The sequence below is a fragment of the Halichoerus grypus genome, chromosome 6, assembly GCF_964656455.1.
Source record: "Halichoerus grypus chromosome 6, mHalGry1.hap1.1, whole genome shotgun sequence".
NCBI lineage: Eukaryota > Metazoa > Chordata > Mammalia > Carnivora > Phocidae > Halichoerus > Halichoerus grypus.
The window spans coordinates 82,809,814-82,829,793 of NC_135717.1; the positions used below are offsets into that span (position 1 = coordinate 82,809,814).

General features: G+C 60.0%; 2 protein-coding genes across 5 annotated transcripts; one reads left to right on the plus strand and one right to left on the minus strand.

Annotated features, from left to right (window-relative positions):
* Nucleotides 1-2,523: 2,523 nt before the first annotated feature.
* GAPDH (glyceraldehyde-3-phosphate dehydrogenase) lies at nucleotides 2,524-6,667 on the plus strand. The gene is made up of 11 exons (XM_036117685.2): nucleotides 2,524-2,583; nucleotides 2,851-2,891; nucleotides 4,544-4,643; nucleotides 4,731-4,837; nucleotides 4,958-5,048; nucleotides 5,175-5,290; nucleotides 5,389-5,470; nucleotides 5,681-5,832; nucleotides 5,927-6,005; nucleotides 6,105-6,286; nucleotides 6,390-6,667. Exons 2-11 carry the CDS (start codon nucleotides 2,869-2,871, stop codon nucleotides 6,457-6,459), a joined length of 1,002 nt encoding a protein of 333 aa, XP_035973578.1. The 5' UTR covers nucleotides 2,524-2,583; nucleotides 2,851-2,868; the 3' UTR covers nucleotides 6,460-6,667.
* Nucleotides 6,668-7,485: 818 nt separating this feature from the next.
* On the minus strand, nucleotides 7,486-19,916 carry IFFO1 (intermediate filament family orphan 1). 4 transcript variants are annotated; one of them, XM_078075526.1, is made up of 9 exons: nucleotides 19,101-19,915; nucleotides 15,077-15,137; nucleotides 14,858-14,953; nucleotides 14,050-14,190; nucleotides 12,915-13,072; nucleotides 12,666-12,786; nucleotides 12,296-12,391; nucleotides 9,728-9,858; nucleotides 7,486-8,787 (listed from the first exon to the last, which is right to left on the minus strand). In XM_078075526.1, exons 1-9 carry the CDS (start codon nucleotides 19,865-19,867, stop codon nucleotides 8,691-8,693), a joined length of 1,668 nt encoding a protein of 555 aa, XP_077931652.1. In that variant the 5' UTR covers nucleotides 19,868-19,915; the 3' UTR covers nucleotides 7,486-8,690. The 4 variants fall into 4 exon arrangements, with proteins under 4 accessions (XP_077931652.1, XP_035973575.1, XP_035973576.1 ...); XM_036117682.2 differs by having other exon boundaries at nucleotides 7,486-8,791; nucleotides 19,101-19,914; XM_036117683.2 differs by having other exon boundaries at nucleotides 7,486-8,791; nucleotides 12,296-12,388; nucleotides 19,101-19,913.
* Nucleotides 19,917-19,980: the final 64 nt, after the last annotated feature.

Consider the following 19,980-nt stretch of genomic DNA (forward strand, 5'->3'; position numbering starts at 1 on the left):
TGGGGCCTATCTCAAGATCTGATAAGCTCCATTCTCCCTTGGTGCCTCATCTTCCCCTTCTCGACCTCCCCACACTGCACAAGTGACAGGACTGCTCCTCGGTGGGTGACGAAGCACGCAGTGTTTAGTCTCCGGATCAGCGTGCTCCACCTGGGGGCGGTTTTGCCCTCCAGGAGACATTTGGCAATGCCTAGAGATTTTTTTGTCGTCACAACCTAGGTGGGAGGGATGCTGTCTATCAGCATCTAGTGGGGAGAGACCACGGATGTTGCTAGATACGGTATCATGCAGAAGACAGACTCCACAACAGAACGATTCAGCCCAAAGCATCAATCTGTGGTGCTGAGGTGGAGAAACCCCTCTCTAGACCAGGGGCTGGTCTCTGTGCTCCCCTCCCCCATTCGTGCTCCCCGAGCCCGACTCTGGGACAGGTGACCACCAGACTGATGGAAGATCAGGTCCCCTCCACCATCTGTGGAGACCGTCTGCCTACCAAGGCATCACTTGACTGTACGGGGTCTGTGGGAAGTCAGCACCTCATGCAGGCACTGCTTTAGCCTGCCCACCCCCTCAGCTCCCCAAGTCTGCTCTGCTGAGTCACCCGGACCAGGAGGCAGCGAGCGTGCTCTCATGAACACACTGGTCTTTGCTGTCATGACGACGGCAGGCTGCATCGGTAATGCTCCATGGGCACCGAGCTCCCTTTTTGGCAGAAGACACTAATGAGAAAGGACATGCATGTAGCAAAAAGGGAAGATGGGAGCTCAGCCACACATTCTAGGTAGTGTGGGAGCATGGAGGGGCTCCGAAGGGAAAGGGTTAATGGTCCTGGTTGAGCCTGAGCAGGAATGGAACGGTTAGCAGCTGAGTCCCTACCCCAGGCCCCAGCCCATTGCTTGTGGCGCTTCCCACCTCCCATCACCATTAGGCGCCCTCTGGCCCTGCTCTTGGGGTTCGTGAAAAGCCTGGGAACCAACCATGCACATGGCTGCCAGGCAGACATAGATTTGGCTCTGGGGCCCCAAGGAGGGACGGCAGTCCCAGAAAGGGCAGGGACTGGGGGGTGGGAGTCGAGGTGCGAGAGAGCGCGTTCTCTGCCTTTTAAGCAAAGGTTATCACCAGGCGGGCTAAACTTAGCCACAGGCTCTTCAGCTAGAAAAGGGGGCTGGTCTCAGGTTACGCTGGGCCAGCAAAGAGGCCCCTGGATCCCCAGCCCCCAGCACCTGCTGATGGGCCATGTCCATTCCACCCCACCCCCTTCTAAACCCTCGTTCTCGGCTCAAGCGTTCTGAACGGAGCCCTTCTTCCATCCTCAGCTGGCAAAACCGGCGCAGCTGGGGCTCCGGACTGTTGGAGGAGAATGGATCCCTCCTTCTACCTCGCGTGGGGCTGGGGGCCGGTTCCCACTACGTGCCCAAGACCTAATTCTTTCCCTCTTCTGGACTCCTCACCCTGCCCCCAACATCCCCGGGGCGCGCAGGCAGGGAAGGGGAGTCCCTGGCTCTGGGGCTGGCCGGCACGTCCCAGGATGGGGAGGGACTTCCGCCCTCACGTCCCGCTCTCTGGCCGGGGTGGGGACGGTGAAAGGGGCACTGTCTCCCGGCCTGGGCGGCACAGCACTCAGGTCTCCCAGCAGCGACTCTGTGGGAGTCCTCCGGCCTTGCGTCCTCCCCCTGCGGCCCAGCCCCGCCTGGGGGAGAGCAGCTGGTGCAGCTGGTGCACACAGGGCCTGGTTTGTCCGCCCCAATTATCAGCTCTCCGGGCTGCCCGAGCTTGCAGGACAGCGTGACCTTCAGTGCAGAAACCTCCCCCCACCCCCCAGCCACCTCCCGAGCCTCCTTCCTCTCCAGGCCCCCACTGCCCAGTGCCAGCCCAGGCCCCCGGCCCAGGGAGGCCAGGAGCCAGGGCCTGGAGAGAGGGAAGTGGGGGCTGGGCAGAGCCGGCAGGAGGCGGGCGGACCCCTCCCGGGCCTTTTCCTCTGCAGTTCCTCCGCCACTACCGAAGAGCCTTGAGGAGAAGTTCCTCAGCCTTCCCGCCTCTCGGCCTCTGAAAGAAAGGGGATGGGGGTGGACGCGTGCAACTGCGAGGGGTCCCGGCTCCGGCTCCAATTCCCCATCCCACCAGCTCCCAAAGTCCTCCCGTTTCATCTGTGCAGCAATTTTAATGGCCCTGGCTCCCGGAGGCTTTCCGTTGTCACCAGGAGCCCGGTCCTGGGGTCCACAGTCCCTGCATGGCCACAGGATGCCCACGAGTGCCATTAGCGATCACCTCCTCCCCTGGGCTAGTCTCAGTCCCCTCCCCCACCCCGCCCCTAGCCCACACGCTCGGTGCGTGCACACGGGAAGCAGCAGGCGGGTCAAAAAAAAAAATTGGGCCCGGCTACTCGCGGCTTTACGGGCGCACGTAGCTCAGGGCCTCCGCGCCCTTGGGCCCCGACTGGGCGAGCCGACAGGAGGCGGGGCCCGCGCCCCCCACGCCCCCTCCCGCCCCGCCCCGGCGCTATAAATTGAGACTGCAGCCTCCGCCGGCGCTCTCTGCTCCTCCCCGTTCGACAGATAGCCGCATCTTCTGGTGCAGTGCCAGGTAAAGCCCGGCCGAGCCAGACGGAGGGGAGCCGCGAGAGGCCCGGGCACGGCTCCGAGAGGGGCCCGGGGTGCTCGCGAACCCTGGTTGGGCTGCGCGGCCGCGGGTCAGGCGTGCCCGGCCGGACCTCCGCATTGCAGGGGGCGGGAGGACGGACGTGCCCGAGCGCGGGGTGGGAATGGAGGCCTGGGGGGAGGGGAGGGCAGCGGCCGCACTGCAGCCGCCGCCCGCCCCCGCGCTCTAATACTCGCCTTCCTCTCTCCGCAGCCGCGTCCCCGAGACACGATGGTGAAGGTCGGAGTGAACGGGTGAGTTCGGGGCTGGGGTGGGGCATCGAACCCTGCGGCCCGGGCGAGCGCGTGGGTGGGGGACGCGAGTGCGGTGGTCCTACCCCCCCCCCGCAAGGAGAACTCAAGGTCGGCGCTCTGACCTGACGGAGCCCCCACGCCGCAGAGGGCCTCGTGGCCCCCACCCCAACCCCGGCTGTGGCGCCTCCTGCAACGCCGCCCCTGCGGGTTCGAGGCGCCCGCAGCCTTCCCCTCCCACCTGCCTGCGATCCGCGGGAGTGGCGCCCTCCCGGCTTAGGAGCCATCCCCTTAATCCCCCGGCCGGGGCTTCTTTCTTTGCTTTCGCGCCCTGCGGGGTCACGTGCCGGGGAGGCGCCCCTCCCCCCAGCCCCCCCCCCCGCCGGCGCGGTGCCGGGCTCCCGGGCCTCGGCGGGGTGCGCAGCCCGCCGGCACGGCTCGTTTGCGGTAACCCAGTCGCCATGTTGCAATGGGGAAGGACGTGAAGGAAGCACCGTTAGGAAACGGCCCGTAGCTCTTCTCCGTTCCTCCTTCCTCGCCTATGACTAAGCCTCCTCGGCCTGCCTCGGTGGGGTGGAGTCGCCTCTGTCCCATGAGCCAGGTGAGGCAAGGCTTCCGGCAGCCTTGCTGTCGAAAGAGCTGGACTTCAGAACTCTGAGCACACACCATCCGCTAGGCTGCCACCCATTTCCCTCAGGGCTGCCCTTCCTCCATGAGCCTCTGGTGAATCAGAAACCTGGCTTTAGGGGAGTCCTGTCCTTTTTCTCTTTTTTTTTTCCCTGCGGAGAGGTGTGGTAGCTGCAGCTTAGTGCCATGCTGGGGGAGCTGAGTCATGGGTAGTTAGAAATTTTCCACCACAAAATGGCTCCTGTGGCGCCAGCCCCTTCCATCACACTGGCCCTCCTCGAAGAAGCGCTCTTCTTCCTTCGATGCCTAGAGCTGACCCAATCCTAACGGCCAAGGCTATAAAGGTCACTGGGAGGATTAGGTGTCTGTGAGCCTTGGGAATCCTGCCCTTCTCGCCAGACCATCTTCCAGAAATCAGATCCCCACTTCACTCTAATCTGGGGTTAAATATAGCTGCCTGACCTTTCTGCAGCTGGGGGCCTGGGCTTCTGCTCTCTTTTACCTCTCACACGCGCGCACACGCACACATCTGTTGCTTTTGCTCCTGTTTAGAAGAGGGCTTGCGAGGACAGGTAGCTTAGCACACTAGAGCCCTGAGATTAGGGGGTGGGGAGTGCTCCTTTTTCCCCTTTCCATTTTGGAGGAAGGGATGGGCTTTCCCCATCCAGTTAATTTCTGACCTTTACTCTTGCTCTTTGAGCTTGGTGTTGCTAAGTGTGCAAGTCTCTGCTGCCCAGAGGGTGTATCCTGAAGCTGGGCCAGACCATGCCCTGCACTGCTGTTTCTCCTGGTAGGACTTGGAGATGCTGGGGAGTTGGGCAAGTGTTTGAACCCAGTCACCTCTTGGGCAGGCTGTAAAGCCAGGCTGTCCTGGCGGGGTTGCGCAGGATAAAATTAGACCTTCTGGGACTTTCCTGGTGGCCAGGAAGTGCCATCCTCTAACCCCTGAAAGAGGAGGAGTTGGGCTGCTTCCATGCCCAGGAGGATTCCCCCCCCACTCATTCCTTCTTGCCCCTTGTCTTTCTCAGATTTGGCCGTATTGGGCGCCTGGTCACCAGGGCTGCTTTTAACTCTGGCAAAGTGGATATTGTTGCCATCAATGACCCCTTCATTGACCTCAACTACATGGTGAGTGCTGTCCCTGCAGGTGTCCGAGCTCTGCAGAGCCTGGCTGAAGTGCAGCCCCTCACTGCCCCCTCCGACCCCCCCCCCCAGGTCTACATGTTCCAGTATGATTCCACCCATGGCAAATTCCACGGCACAGTCAAGGCTGAGAACGGGAAGCTTGTCATCAATGGAAAGTCCATCTCCATCTTCCAGGAGTAAGTGTGGAAGACGGAACAGGAAGAACTTTGCTTTGAGGGAGGTACTAGGATGGGAGGACCACCTTGGGTATGTAGTACCTCATGTCCCTGAACTTGGCGTCTTGTCTACCCTTGTAGGCGAGATCCCGCCAACATCAAATGGGGTGATGCTGGTGCTGAGTATGTTGTGGAGTCCACTGGGGTCTTCACCACCATGGAGAAAGCTGGGGTGAGTGCCAGGGAGACTAAAGATGGGAGGGGTTGACCCTGGGATTTGGTACAGCGGGAAACATGGGGACTGCGGGCTTAGACCGGGAAAGGGAGGGCCTGGATTGTCATGACTCCTCTGCTGCAGGCTCACTTGAAGGGCGGGGCCAAGAGAGTCATCATCTCTGCTCCCTCTGCCGATGCCCCCATGTTCGTGATGGGTGTGAACCATGAGAAGTACGACAACTCTCTCAAGATTGTCAGGTAAGCTTGGCAGAGGGGAGAGGAGTGGAGAAGTGGCTGGATCATAACTGTGTGATAAGATGGACCTGCTTGCCCTTGACGTGCATCCCTCTTTCCAGCAATGCCTCCTGCACCACCAACTGCTTGGCCCCTCTGGCCAAGGTCATCCATGACAACTTCGGCATCGTGGAGGGACTCATGGTACGCGTGCTGGGGAAAGTGCGCAGAGCCCATTGATTTCTCACCCAGGACTACATCTTCCTCTCTGCTTAGGACGTGGTCCTGGGCTGGGGGGGTGCCACAGGACCCTGGGGGTTCCAAGGTCAGGTCACTCTGCCCCTTAATTCTCCCCAAGGGTGGGTGAGGTGATGAATACTGCACAGGCCCTCACTCCTTCCCCCGCGCTCGCAGACCACCGTCCACGCCATCACTGCCACCCAGAAGACCGTGGACGGCCCCTCTGGGAAGCTGTGGCGCGACGGCCGAGGGGCTGCCCAGAACATCATTCCTGCTTCCACTGGCGCTGCCAAGGCTGTGGGCAAGGTCATCCCTGAGCTGAATGGGTGAGGCTCCTGGCTGCTTTCCTGCTCTGGGGGTCTTGGGGGGGCAGTCAGGAGGACTGGTGCTGACCCCGTTCCCCCCCACCCCAATCTGTAGGAAGCTCACTGGCATGGCCTTCCGTGTCCCCACCCCCAACGTGTCTGTCGTGGATCTGACCTGCCGCCTGGAGAAAGCTGTAAGTGGGGGTCAGAGAAGGTGGCGCACTAGGGATGGGCGTCTAGGGGAGACCGGCAGAATTGGAACCTGAATAACCATCTCGATTTTACCTTGTCAGGCCAAATATGACGACATCAAGAAGGTGGTGAAGCAGGCGTCAGAGGGCCCCCTCAAGGGCATCCTGGGGTACACTGAGGACCAGGTTGTCTCCTGCGACTTTAACAGCGACACCCACTCCTCCACCTTCGATGCCGGGGCTGGCATTGCTCTCAATGACCACTTTGTCAAGCTCATTTCCTGGTATGTGTCCGGGGTGGGGCAACACCTGGGGAAGTGGCGAGCGTCGGGCGCCCTCTGGTGGCCGATTCGGGAAAATAGCCTTTCACGCTTGATCTCCTTCCAGGTATGACAATGAATTCGGCTACAGCAACCGGGTGGTGGACCTTATGGTCCACATGGCCTCCAAGGAGTAAGAGCCCCCTGGACCACCAGCCCCAGCGAGAGCAAGAGGAAGAGAGAGGTCCTCAGCTGCTGGGGAGTCCCTGCCCCAACTTATTCCCCAAAACACTGAGAATCTCCCAACCTCCTCCGTTTCCATCCCAGACTCCCTGAAGAAGGGGAGGGGCTTGGGGACCCCTACCTTGTCATGTACCATCAATAAAGTATACTGTATCTAGCCAACTCTTCGGGTTTTTTAGCTTATTCTGAGGTCTGGGATAAAGGGGAGGGGAGCTAGGCTGGGTGCCAAAGAGAAACCAATCTTGCGGACAGTACCCAAGAAAGGCCCAGCATACCCCAACTAGGCATAAACTCCACATCTTGGGCCCAACCGAGAGCATCTCTCACAAAGGGGTGTGCACTGCACTCCTAAGAGCCATTGGGATTGGTCTTCGCTTTGGCTTAGTATCCCTTCAGGGCCCCTAGGTGCTACATGACCCAACATGACGTCAGAGGGCAAGTCCGTTTTGTCACCAGATGACCTGGCTGCCTCTGTCTGAAAGCCATTCTGTCTGCAGCCACCTGGAGGGTAACCCTGGCCCAGGAAGTCGCACTCTGGAACTGGGCTAGCAAGTCCTGCGGCCTTGACTGGCTCCCGCTGCGGAGAGGTCTGTACTGTCACTTGCCTAGTGTGCCCTAGTTACTCCATCTGTGAGATGATAGGCCAGGCCCAGCCCCTCCGGGTCCTCTAGAAGGATTCTATTCGGTCGGCTGAGCACTGTGTAGCCCGTGACCAGGAGCGCCAGAGTGACCCCCACCGCCAGGACTTCCAGGGGCATGGGAAGGGGAGCCAGCATCTGCAGGAGGGGGTTTCAGGGGTGGCGCACAGGCCGCCACCAGCCACGTGGGCAGAGGCCCTGCGACCGGGGCAAGTTACAACCTCCCCGGCCTCACTTGGCACCTGCCTGTGTGTCAGGTGACGAAGAGCAGGGCCTACCCCCTGCCCAGAAGGGATCGGGTAGCTGCCACCAGAAAGTGCTTGGAACAGTGACACAAAAGTGTTCGATAAATACTCTCCAGTTTGATTATTATTAAAGATTCCATTCCAATGTCAGCCCAGCCTCCCTCAGGCAGGCAGACTGATGTGATGTGTCCTCGTTCGCGCGCCCCCAGGTTCCCCCAAGCTTTTCCAAGTCCGGACATTTTAGCCTGCTGCTCTCAGTGCGTGACAGACACGGAGGAGGCGTATCTTCAGTTGAGATGCTTGAAGAGACGGAGACCCTGAGCGCACGCACGCACACACGCACAAAGAGCTTCACCTTTTTCTCTGCCACTCAGTGCTGACTGGAAACAAGCAGGGGCTTCCATCTCCCTCCACGACGCTGCACCCGGTCATTCCCAGAAGCCGCCCAGACTGGAGGCACTAAGGCCCCCTGAAGGCAGGCACTGCCTGAGGGAAGGGCGGCCACCACATCGCTTCCATCCCTGGGCAGACGGCCGGCCGGCCAGGAGCACTAGGCCAACGGAGGGAGGACGGAGCGCCCTGCCCAGGCCGTCCTCCCACCTGCACCACAGGGGGCGGCCCTCTCCCACAGCATGTGTTGCACAAGCCATGCAACGTCCAGCCTCACCCAATTCATACCAGTGCCTGGGCCAGTTAGCACCAGTACAGAATCAGACTGTAAGCTGGCTTGAGGCCACAGAAACGGAAGGAAGATCTGACGATCACATTCCTTACTCAGTGGACAAAGTAAGGGGCCATGATCGCTCTGGCAGCATTTTAAAGATGAGAAAGTAGGGGCGCCTGGGTGGCTCACTCGTTAAGTGTCTGCCTTCGGCTCAGGTCATGGACCCAGGGACCTGGGATCGAGCCCCGCATCGGGCTCCCTGCTCCACGGGAAGCCTGCTTCTCCCTCTCACTCTCCCTCTGTGCTCTCTCTCTCTCTCAGGTAAATAAATAAAATCTTTAAAAAAAAAAAAAAAAAGGATGAGAAAGTAGCAGCCACCCACGCATGAAGGCAGGAGAGCCCCGGCTGTGGTGGGAGTCACCTGGGACAGGCGGGCTAAGCCTCGCTCCAGACACCTTAGAACCCTGGAGGCCAAGGTCACAGGCAGGAAGCCCGAGGAAGGAGCGCCCCAGTCCCCAGGGGCAAGGCTTGGTGCGGCGGGACGGATGATATTCCCCTTCTGTGAACCCCCCCGCCCCTCTGCCTCGGTGAGTTCCCAGCACAGTGGGGCCCCAGGGCGCTGGAGGCGGGTCCCTATCTCATGGAGCTATCAGATGAGACATCGCGATCGGAGTCCTCAGCCTCGCTTGGCGGCGGCGGCGGGTCGCTAAGCGGGACCGCAGTGAAAGCAGGAGACTTTCTAGAAAAAAACACCAGTTGTCACCCTGGGGCAAGCAGGAATCCTGATGAGGAGGGCATTCCTCTCTCCCGTGGCCTTATTCTCGGGCAGGCCGGTGAACACCAACTCAGGCAAGGACAGGAGGGCCCCCTGGGTAAGGGTGGACGCAGGGTGAGGGAAGCCGGGAAGGGGAAAGAAAGCTCTCGCACCCCGTCCTGTTGGGGGATATGGTCCATGTCTTTATCTTGGAGACTCTGGGAGGCTCAGAGTCCAGAAATATCTCAAATCACAGGAGCACACCTGGGTGGCTCAGTCGGTGCCTACATCTGACTTTGGCTCAGGTCATCGTATCAAGGTCCTGCTTCTCCCTCTTCCTCTGCCCCTCCCCCCACTCATGCTTTCTCACTCTCTCTCTCTCAAATAAATAAAATCAAAGAAAAGAAAAGAAAAGAAATATCTCAAATCACAGTATGAGAGATGTTACCTGAGCCCAAGTGCACAGGCTTGATGGCCCCAGCTTTATGTCTATCTACAGATACTACAGTATTTTTGTGACTTTTTAAAATTGACTTTTTTGTAGAGACAGAACTTACACAGGGTCAAATGCACCAACTGTGGCCCTGACTTTAGATAAAAATCTGCCCCCACACCTCTTCTGTCCCTTGGCAGTTTTGAGCTGCTTCTAACCAGGGAAACCCCAGAGCTGGCGGCATTGGGAGGTGTCGGCCGTCCAGCCACGAACGGACGCCCACCCATCGCCCCACTGCTGAGAGAGAGGAGGCTGCGGGGCTGGGCCAGACACACCGGGTACCCTCCCACAAGAGCCCCACGTCGAGATGGGACTGAGTCTCGGGGTGCTCAGGGCTTGCCCACCACGCCCCCTCCCTGCATGCACCCCCGGAGGAAGACACACGGGGGAAGGTGGGCCGGGCCCCAGCCCCCAGGAGAGGTCCTCACCGGTCTCCCGACTGGGTGATGAGCCGGCGACAGGTCTCCATCTGCACGTCCAGGCCGCGCTTCATGCTGCACATCTCCATGTACTCGTGCAAGTGGCGGTTCATGTCATTCTTGGCCGTGGCCAGCTCCAGCTGTGGCAGGGGCAGGGCAGGGCCGAGCAGGTCAGCAGGGCCCCGGCCCCACACCCCCAGCAGGCGAACATGCCAAGAACACCGTCGGGCAGGGGGGCCCAGGCGGCCGTGGGCAAGGGCTCGGATCTAAAAACCAGTCTGACCAGCCAGAAGGCACCCACTATACTATCATTCCTTCTAGTTTTCCTGGGAATCTTCGCCTGCAGAGGAAGGCGGAGGTCTCTGCTACGGGCCCGCATTCTTGCAACAGAGCCTCCCTGACGAGAGGAACCCAAGTGTGGGCAGGACAGAGAGCCCGCGGCAGCCGTCTGTGCGCGGCCCGGCTCCCTCCCTGGGCTTCCTGCGGCCCCGTGCCACGCTGCACCCCGTCTGTCTCCCTCACTCATTTGGGTGCTTCTGGAAGGCCGGCCACGGCTCTTACTCATCTCTGCCTGTGCAGGCCCAGCACCACGCTGGGAAATGACTTCGTGAACTTCGAGAAGTGGCGACAAGCCTCGAGGCACAAAGGAGACCTGCCTGCCTGCTGCAGGAGGCTCGACCCTCCCCTGATCGCCTTTGTCTCTCGTGTGAGCCACTCGCAGAGCCGCACGGAAAGACTGCTGCCACCCCCAACGTCCTACTGCTTAGATGGATCCCAACTCAAGAAACGTTCCATGTGGGAAATGTGGCCTCAGAATCAAGGAAATACGGCCTCCCTCGCAGAGGGAGAGCTGAGAGGGGCCGAAGGCGGGAAAGATCTGGGCCGGAGACAATCTGCTGCCTCTCTTCGTTTTGGGTACAAAGGACAGGGGCCAAACGAGAAGCCAAATAAAACTGCTTGGAGGTGATTTGCTTGACTGCCTGGGAGCAAAGAGAAAGGGTAGGAAACTACCCGTGAATAATCCGAATTGGATAGAGGAAACCACCCAGAACTAATCCAAACTGGACAAGGAGAGGACGGGAACTCAGGGGAAAAAGTCAAGGGGTCACAGGGCCAGACGTTAGAGATGGTGGCCCGGGTGGCTCGGGCACCCTGGCGGGGGCAGCTTGCATGGCAGCCCTGACTGCAGAGCCGGGCCGCGGGCCGCGCGACTGCTCAGCCGGGAAGACGGTATGAGGTCACCCGCTCCTGCGCAGCCTGGTTGCCGCCCCCACCCCGGCTTCTCCAGCTCAGGCGGGCGGGAGGGGAAGGGGCTAGCTTCCGGAGCCCATCCCTCGCGACGACGGGAAAGACGGAAATGAAGCAAATATATTCTATCCAAAGGCGAGGCTAAGACCGTCACCCGTGGCCTCTACACATCCGTACGTGTCCCCTTCCTTCACACGTGAGGGAGGGCGGCCACCGCAGGCTACCAGGTACCCAACAGCTTCCACTGAAAACCCGAGCCTCGCTGTGGGACCGGAGGGCCGGGTAGTGCTGGGACTCGGTGGGGAGGAAGGAGACAGGACGGCAGGAGCTCCCTCCCACCTTGCTTCCACCTGGGCCCTGGCTCTACCGCTGACAATGGGCAATTATCAGGGCCAGCAGTGCACCCGAAGCCCCGTTAGCTCTCCCAACACCTCTCCTAAAGCCGTCCTCCTGCAAGACAAGAGGGAGACCGCCGGGATGGGTGTCCGTGAGTGGACAGAAAGCGGCACCCCCCCCCCCCCCCGCCCCTCTCCTCAGCGGGGAGCAGACACCCCGGCTGCAGGCCTTTAAAACTCAGCCTGTCTGCCTGGGCAAGAAACAAAAGCGGGTTTGGCTTCAAGGAGCAGGACCGTGTGGAATGCGCAAGTAGGAAAATCATCTGTCAACTTCCTTCTCGAAATGCCTGGCATTGCGAGAGCAGCAAGGGTATAAACAGGTCACGTGGGCTTGAAGAGAGGCCCACGCAAGCCGGGGCACTCGGGGCTCAGGGAAGGGCCCTCTCCAGGGCCAGGAAGCCGCCGAGAGCCGCGTCCCGCCCGCCCTGCCGCCCCTGGGCCCTGGCCCCACAAACCCACGGCCCGCGGCCCTGCAGACCTAACTCTAAGTTAGAGCACCGGCTTCCCTTGCCCACCCAGGAAGCTCCCTCCAGGCTAGGGAATGACAACAGAGGGTCCTCCATCCACTGAAAGGCTGAGCTGAAGAAACAGCAAAGTCCGAGTCCACTTCTTAGTGGCCTCTGCTAGGGCACGGACAGTAAGCTTCCCAGGAGACAGGCACTGCCCTCAGCTCTACTCGGGCCTCGTTTCATCGGGTGTCAGGCAAGCCTGTGAGGGAGGGACAATTAAGATCCCACCTGACAAATAAAGAAACAGGCTCAGAGGGGGGAAGTAGCCCGTTAGAAGTTGGAGGCGACAGGGCTGAGCCTGGAACCCACATCTGTCCGCCCCCCGCCGGAGCCTGAGGTCTGAAGGCTCCACCCCCATAAGAGAAAGGAGAAGGCCCGGTGTCTGGGGTTCCCGGGGTTGCGGCTTCAGAAACCCCCAGCCTTACCTCTATCTGGTCAATGGTTTCCTGATATTCTTTCTCCCGGGTTTTGAACAGGGACTCCGTATCTTTAATCACCTTCTCCAAACTGTCTTCCTGCTGCTGGTGCAGAAAGGGAAGCAAGGGGGAGGCCAATGGGGAGGGTGGGATGGGGGCATTCCACAGGGCCGAGGCGGGGAAGAGAGAGAGAGTCCGGTTAAAGGAAACTGGCGAAAGCCCAGAGAAAGGATAAAGGAAGAGGGGAGAAGCAGGTAGAGGATGGAGGCCACAGAGGGAAAGCAGCAAGGAGTGCAGGGAGGCGAGGGAGGGGACAGGGCGTCCAGCTGGGGGGGCGGGCAGGACTGGCAGGGGCCCTGAGGCCGGGAGGGGCCGTTACCTCTCCCTGCGCCTCTGCGGCTGCCATGGCATAGCCTGAGAAATCCTCCCAAAGCAGCAGGGTCTCCTCAGTCTCCTCCCAAGTCAGGCTGTCACAGTCGTCCTCAAAATCATACTCCCTCCTGGAGACAGGGAACCCGCCGTCAAGGAGGGCGGGGGCCTTTCTGCCGGGCTTGGGGGGGGGGGTGCCTCCGGCCTCGGGGGGAGGGGGCTGCTGCTGAGGGCTGGGCCTGCGGGACTCGGGACTCACAGCTGGTTGAGCATGCGCTGCATCTCCTCGTTGATGCTGAGGGCTGTGCTCTCCTCCTCATCCCCATCGGGCTGGCGGGGCCCGTCACTCTCCGACAGGGAGGTGTCCTCCTCGATGGCAGCCTTGCGCTCCCGCTTCCGCCCCCCCATGGATGGGACCTTAATGGGAGACAAGTGCAGAGACTACAGAGACGAGGCCGGGTGCGTGAGGAGAAGGGCGGGTGGGCGCCGGCGGGGCGGGGGGGGGGGGCGCGGGGGAGGCGGAGAAGCGTGAACCAGCGGGAGGGTGGGGCGGACAGAGAGAGAAGACACAGTTACAACGACAGGAACAGAAACCGGAGTTACCGAGACACAGGCAGACACACACGGATGGGGGCAGGGCTGCAGACTGAGAAGGAAGAAAAAGGAGAAACAGAAAATAGGGCGGTAAGATCAGGGAGAAATGGCCCGGGGCGACCACATCAGATGTGCATAATGGCTACGGAAGATTTGTTTTCTTTAAAAAAAAAAAAAAAAAAAAAGCCTTTCTAATGAAATGACCGAACTAAAAGGAAAGTTTTTGGCTGCAAGGAGGAGGAGGACGTGGTGTATACAAAGGAGAACCCGAATCACACATCCAGATCTGGAAAAGCCAGAGGAGAAGGTATAGAAAGAAATGAAGCAAAGAGGGAACAAGATAGAGAAAAGGGGGAAGAGCAAGGAGAACGGAGACAGGAGAAGAAATCTGGGCCCAAAAGCCCAGCGGGTCAAAACTGACGGCCAAAGGCCCGGGTGGCTTAGAAACTGGGACTGGGACATTAAAAAGCTTGCATGAGAGCAAAACTAACCAGCTTCTTCTGTGGAGAAAGCAAGAGAAGATGAAAGGAAGAGAGGAGAGGAGGCGAACAGAGGAGAGAGAGAGGGAGGGAGGGGAGAGACGGTGTTAGAGGCGGCTTCCGAACCTTCTCTTCAGAGGCTGTTCCTTGCCCCCCAGCCGAGTCCCACTGAGGGCCCCCAGTGCCAGGGTGAGGCCCCCCAAGAAGGAGGGGCCAGGCCTGATGAAGGGCTCTGGGCCTGCGCCCCCTCCCGTGAGGAGCTGAGGCACTGGGCAGGCGTGGGCAGGGGCCCGGGGCCTGCGGGCAGCCCCGTCCCCTCACCTGGAACATCTTGATCATGTCCTCACAGTTGCGCTGCTGAGCCACGTCGCACAGCTTGGCGGTGATGTCGATGCGGCGACAGATGTCCATATCTACCTTCATGGCTTTCTCCTGGATCTTTGTGTCCAGCTCAGACAGGTTCTGTCCAGGGAACGCGGGGCGCGGTGAGGCGGCAGCCGGCACCCCAGACAAGGCCAAGATCCTCCTCCTTGCAGTCACACACCACCGTTGCCCCCTCTTCCTGGATGCCCTCCCCACAGCACTCATGGGCTGCTCAGGCCACTGGCCCTCTGGTCAGACGGGGAGCCCCAAAGGGCACGGCACAGGACCTGCGGGGGCTCCCCCCTGAACTTATGCTCCCAGAGGGAGAGACCACAGGGAGTTACAAGAGCGGAGAAAGTACTGCAAGAAGAAGGATGGCTGTCACTTATTCCGCATGAAGTCTGGGCCAGCACGGTCCCAAGTGCATCATCATCTCCATAACCACTCTGCAAAGTACATGCCTTTCGGATCCCATTCCACAGAGGAGGGCAGAGAAGGCCTTCAGCAAGGCCACCCTGCAGGCAGCTTGCAGAGCCGGGGTCTGGCCCCTTAATAGCCGCTTGACAGGCCATACTGCCTCTCGCCTATGACACCGACACCCAAGCTTTTGTTCCTTCCTTTCCTCTTGAATGAGGGTGGGGTGGGGGGCCAGCCAGGGGGAGACGGAAGCCCAGCAAGGTGGGTGAGGGCTGTGACCAGGAAAGCCACAGGCCCAAGCCAGAAAGGCCTGCTCTGCCTGGTCGCAGGCCTGAGGGGCTGCACTCACATTGCTCATGAGCCCCTTGAAGACCACCAGCTCAGCTTTCAGCTGCTCCACCTTCATGGCCAGCTCCTCCTGGCAGGCATCGGCCTCCTGGGCTTCCTGCAGTCAGGGAGAAAGCCCCGTGAGCGGTGCTGCCCACGCGGGAGGCAGGTGCCGGCAAGGAAGGGCCCGGAGAGGCCCGGGGGGGGGGGTGCGGCGGGGTGGGGGGGATCCAGCCCTCACCTCCTGGAGCTCGTTCACTCGCTCCTGCAGCTGCATCCGCACAGTGTACTCCTCTTCCCACCTGGCAGACATGGGGGACAGGGAGGGAGCCTAGGTGCGGGGTCCTGCCCCGGCGGCTCCCCGCTCCTCACCCCTCCGGCTCAGGCCTCTCTCCCACTCTAGCTCTGGTGCCCGGGGTGCACAGGGGCCGTGGGCGAGGCCCGGCCGGCCCGTGGGTGGCCAGCTGCAGCTGTCGGGTGGCTCCACGCTTCCTGGCAAGTGCAAGCCCGCCTGCTGCCTGCCCGGCAACCCTGGGCCGCGCCCCAGGAACCGTGTAAGACTAACTGCTGCCACTCTGCTCCCTCGCAGCGCCCGTCCCGCTCGGGCCCTGGCTCAGCCAGCTGCCCGGCTGGCCTCCTCCCCGCTCGGGCCCGCACCAGACCCCCAGGCCACCTTCAGGGGCACAGATCTGGTCTCCCGCCTCCTGCCCGCACCAGCCCAGGGCTCCTCCCGTGGAGCCGTGTCACCCTGAGAAGCAGCTGCAGGACACACACCACATCAACAGGGTTGGTCAAGAGCCTGGTAGGAGACACTCAAAGTCCATCCCCCCGCAAGCTCCAGAAACTGTCCCCCCGGAGCCCCGTCCGGGAGCCCTGGAGAGGTGATGGGGCTGGCCCTGAGGCATGAAAGCAGCGGGAAGCAGGAGCCTGGGGGTCCCAGGCACCCAAACCCCAAGGGCAAGGGAAATCAGAGTAGGAAAAATCCGTTCATCCGGTGGCTGGGAACTAGAAGCGGCATCTCCTAGGCTCCAGAACTCCGAGACCAAGACCACAAGCAGCTAAGAGGCCACAGGCAGGGTCTGCTGCATAGGACTAGGGTTTTCACTAGGCATGAGTGCACCACAAACCAGTGCACAAGACTTGGCGCAGCAGAGGCGGAAGGGCCAAGCTGGGGGCAGCACGCTGCTGGGGGATTCAAGACTCTGTGAGGGTGCCCGGGCTGGGAGAACTTCTCAGACCCCATTCAGACAGCCCATCACCTCCTGCCACTTCTTCCAGGCTGAGAAAGGAGGGCACGGTACCACGAGAGAAACTGCAGGATCAGAAAGGTGGCCAGAAGACACAAAGAGGACAGCAAGAAAACGAAAGCCTGACCGAGCAGATTCTGCAGACGTGGGACTCTGTCCTCCCTCCCCCGCCTCCATCTCTCCCCCACCTCGCCCTCCTCTCCCCTCTGGGCTCTGCCCACAACCTCTTCCCTCCATGCCCTCCTGCTCCTCACTGGGCTCTGCACTGCAGTGTTCCTAATAATAACTCCTCTGCGTCACCCACTGCCCCTCCCTTGTGGGCAGGGGCGAGGCAGCCAGCCCGGCTGCCACCCTGCCAGCCCGTCATGTAGCCCAGCTCCCGGGCCCCTTGGCTCTCTGCCCACCCTTCCTTGCTGCCCCCCTGTCCTTCCTCCTTTTGCTCTGGTATTCTCCATCAGATGGTTGGGGCCGGTGAGGGGCCCTAGCAGCGTCAAGTGATATATTTTCATAGATAAGACATATTTATCTTTTCTGGGCCTGTGGTTTCTTCATCGACAACCTGAAGGCATGGGATGTGGTACCCTCATACCCCTGAGTCTGTGAGTCCCTGGAGGAAGCAAGACTGGCAAGGGGACAATGACCCTGGGCAAGATGCATCAGGAAGGGTAGGAAGCAACAAATTCAGGTAGAAATTTAAGTAAGGAAGTTAGGGGAGGATTGAGATGAACAAAATCTTACAGAGTAAAAAAAAAAAAAAAAATCTGAAAATAAATCATCTGGAAGCTTACTAGAATAATTCTTTAAAGTTTATTTATTTATTTTTAGTGATCTCTACACCCAATGTGGGGCTCAAACTCACGACCCTGAGATCAAGTCACATGCTCTCCTGACTAAGCCAGCCCGGTGCCCCTGGAAGCTTACTAGAATTCTATTTGTTCTCCAGCCAGACTTTCCCACAAATAGGTCCCTTCTGACCTCCATTCAAATCTGGTCTCACTTACAAGGTTCCCTTGACATGAGTAGGATTTGAGGAATTTCCATGTATTCTACCTTTACTAAAGACCTCCCTCCCCAATAAACGGTATCCTTGAGCAAAGTGAGGAAGCAGGGTCCATTCCTACACTGGAAAAAGGGAGGCCAGGAGGAAGAGATCCACCCAAGGTTGCCCATAGCAGGGGAGCTGAAAATAGAACCCAGGAGGCCTCAGCTCCTTCCCAGTTTAGTGCTCAAGCTATCCCCATGCCTTCTGGGCCACGGACAGGAGCCACGGTGTTTTAAAGAGAACAGAACGAGGGCACAGGATCTGGGGTGGAAGAATGAGTAACTGCCAGTGTCACGTACCATACAACTCTAGCTTCGGGGCCCTCTGCACAGCAGCATGCTGCAGAGCGATGAGCTCATCAATCCCCAAGGAATAACTCTCTGCTGCCCTGGACAGCTGGACCAAGGACAAACACTCTTTCAGTTAAGAAAAAACAAATACCCGAGAACAGCAGTTGTTTCTGTGGTTATGGATGCATTCCAGAACTGTCCGTGTTCTGCTGCTGACCGTGTTAATTAACTCCTACAGGGGCAGGGACAGGGGGTGCAGCAGGCTGGCTCTGGGTGGCATCTAAATGACGGCTTTTGGAGAACTGAGACTCCCAAAGGCACTTATAACATGGGCTACGACGAAGGAAGCCAGCATGAGGACAGGACTCAACCTCAGAAAGCCTACTGATCTGAGATCTGCTAGATTCTGGTAGGCTACAGATCCCTGAAGGCTGACCCCAGACCCAGAGGTAAGCTCCTGGAACATTCAGCCAAGCCCCAGGCAACACACCAGTGTCCGCTACACAGGGCTGCTAAGGTAGTTCCCCAGCCTGCCCACAAGGGGTCAGAGGAGCCCATTAAGAGGTTAAACCTGATGGCTCCCAAAATAAAGCCTCCTTCTGACCCGTCATCTTCCTCCTCAACCATGGCATCCGTCACAGAGCCTACAGAGAGCTGGCTGTGCTCATGCTCCTTCCTAATGGCTGGGTTATCAGGCCTCTAAGGGATCCACTTGGTACACAGCCAGCACCAGCATCACAGCCCTTCCCCTGGCCCCCTGTGCTACTCTGCCAGTCCCCTGCAGAAAGCCAAATCCTCATCCTCAGAGAGCACTGGGCCTGCCCCCCAGCTGCCTTATCCTCACAGGGTGTGTCCAGATTCTCAACTTTTCCCCACTCAGTTCCTCTGCTGGCTTCACTCACATTTTGTCATCCTTTGGCTCTTTGCACTTTCAGAGATTCCCCCAGCTTCCACAAGCCCTCTGACAACTAGCAGTCCCTTCCCCTTTCCCTAGGGAATTCCTTTTCCCTTTTTTCTTTATTTTACTTTTCTTTTATTGACTTACTCCAAGCAATGTCCTGAGGTCCCAGAGCCTTTCATATGGAACTGGAGTAGGTACCCAGTTTCCATCGACATCACTTTGGGAAACCCAGAGCAGGGGCAGGATCGCCCACTGCCAGATGCAGCCCCCCGCCCCCTCACCACTCCCTTCTAATTTCACTTAGACTCCCAAATGAAAGCTATATCCCTGGTCTCTTACTTTTGATCAGTAATGTGGAGCATCTATCACAAAACTGCTCTGGGGGCTGAGCCTGGAGAGGCAAAGTAGTACCCCAGATGTGACCTCTCAAACGCGTGTCCCTTTCACACGGCACACAACCCCACAGTGAACACAGTCATCCAAACACTGCAGCCTAGTTGAGACAGAAAGAAAAGCCGCAAGAAAAATATGTATGCCCCACAGTACTCCGCTCCGAGTATCCTTCTTCCTGTCACGAGTGCGACTTCTGCATTCCCTGTGGATCCCCGTCTTCCTGTACCCAATTCCGTCTACTTCCAAGCTCCTCCTTACACAGCAGGAACTTTACTCTCATCTTATTCCTCCCTGATTCTTGGGCCGCACTGCTCTCTCTCGGATCCACACCTGGTCTCGGCCCCACGTGTGGCATGACACTGAACCCCGTCCCCACCTTCCCGGTCCCCTACCTCCGCTTGTACTCGTCCCGCTCGCGCTTCACTTTAGCCAGGACGTTGTAGAGCGCGCGGATCTCGGGGGTGATGGTGTCGATCTGGACGCCCACCCCGTCGGGATGCACCCACGACAGGCCAGGCCCTTGCACCAGCGTGGGCTCCAGTCCCGGCCCGAGCCGGCGGGCGTGAGAGAAGGACCAGATGGTGCCGGGCATGAAGCGGGCTGACGAGGAGTAGGAGGTGGAGGTGGAGGGCGACGAGTGGCAGGCCGCGGAGGGCACGAGGGGGCCGGCTGGCGAACGCGCGGGCGAGCCCAGCACCCGCGCCGAAGGGGTGCAGACGGCGGCGGGCCGGGCGCTCAGGGGCAGCCCCAGGGGCCGGATGGGGCTGACGAAGCCGGTCTGCACGGCCTGGTCGCGGCGAGCCAGGCCCCGCCGGCCCTGCTTACCCTCCTCCAGCGCCTGCTGCAGCTGCTTCTCCAGCAGCCGGTTGCGGCGCTCCAGCTCGTGCACCTTGGCCAGGAAGCAGCGGAACCGGAGGTTCAGGGTCTTGAGCACGTTGATGTTGGAGCCCAGGTCGTTGCGGAGAGCCATGGCGGCGGGGGGCGCCGGGCCCGGCCCGGGCGGCGAGTAAGCAGCCGGGCCGGCCGGGGCGAGCGGTGCCGGGGACACGTCCCCTCCCCCGGCGAAGTGGTCGCCTCCGAGAGGGTCCCCCAGCGGCCCGGCCAGGCCCTGCTGCTCCTGCTGTAGGAGGAAGAGGTTGGGGCCGAATAACGGATTCATGGCTGCGTCTTCTGCTGGGAGACGGAGACCGCTACAGGAGCAGGGATGGAGGGCGAGGGAGAAGAGCCAATGAGGCGCCAGGGGGACGCGGCGCAACCAATCAGACGGCTCGA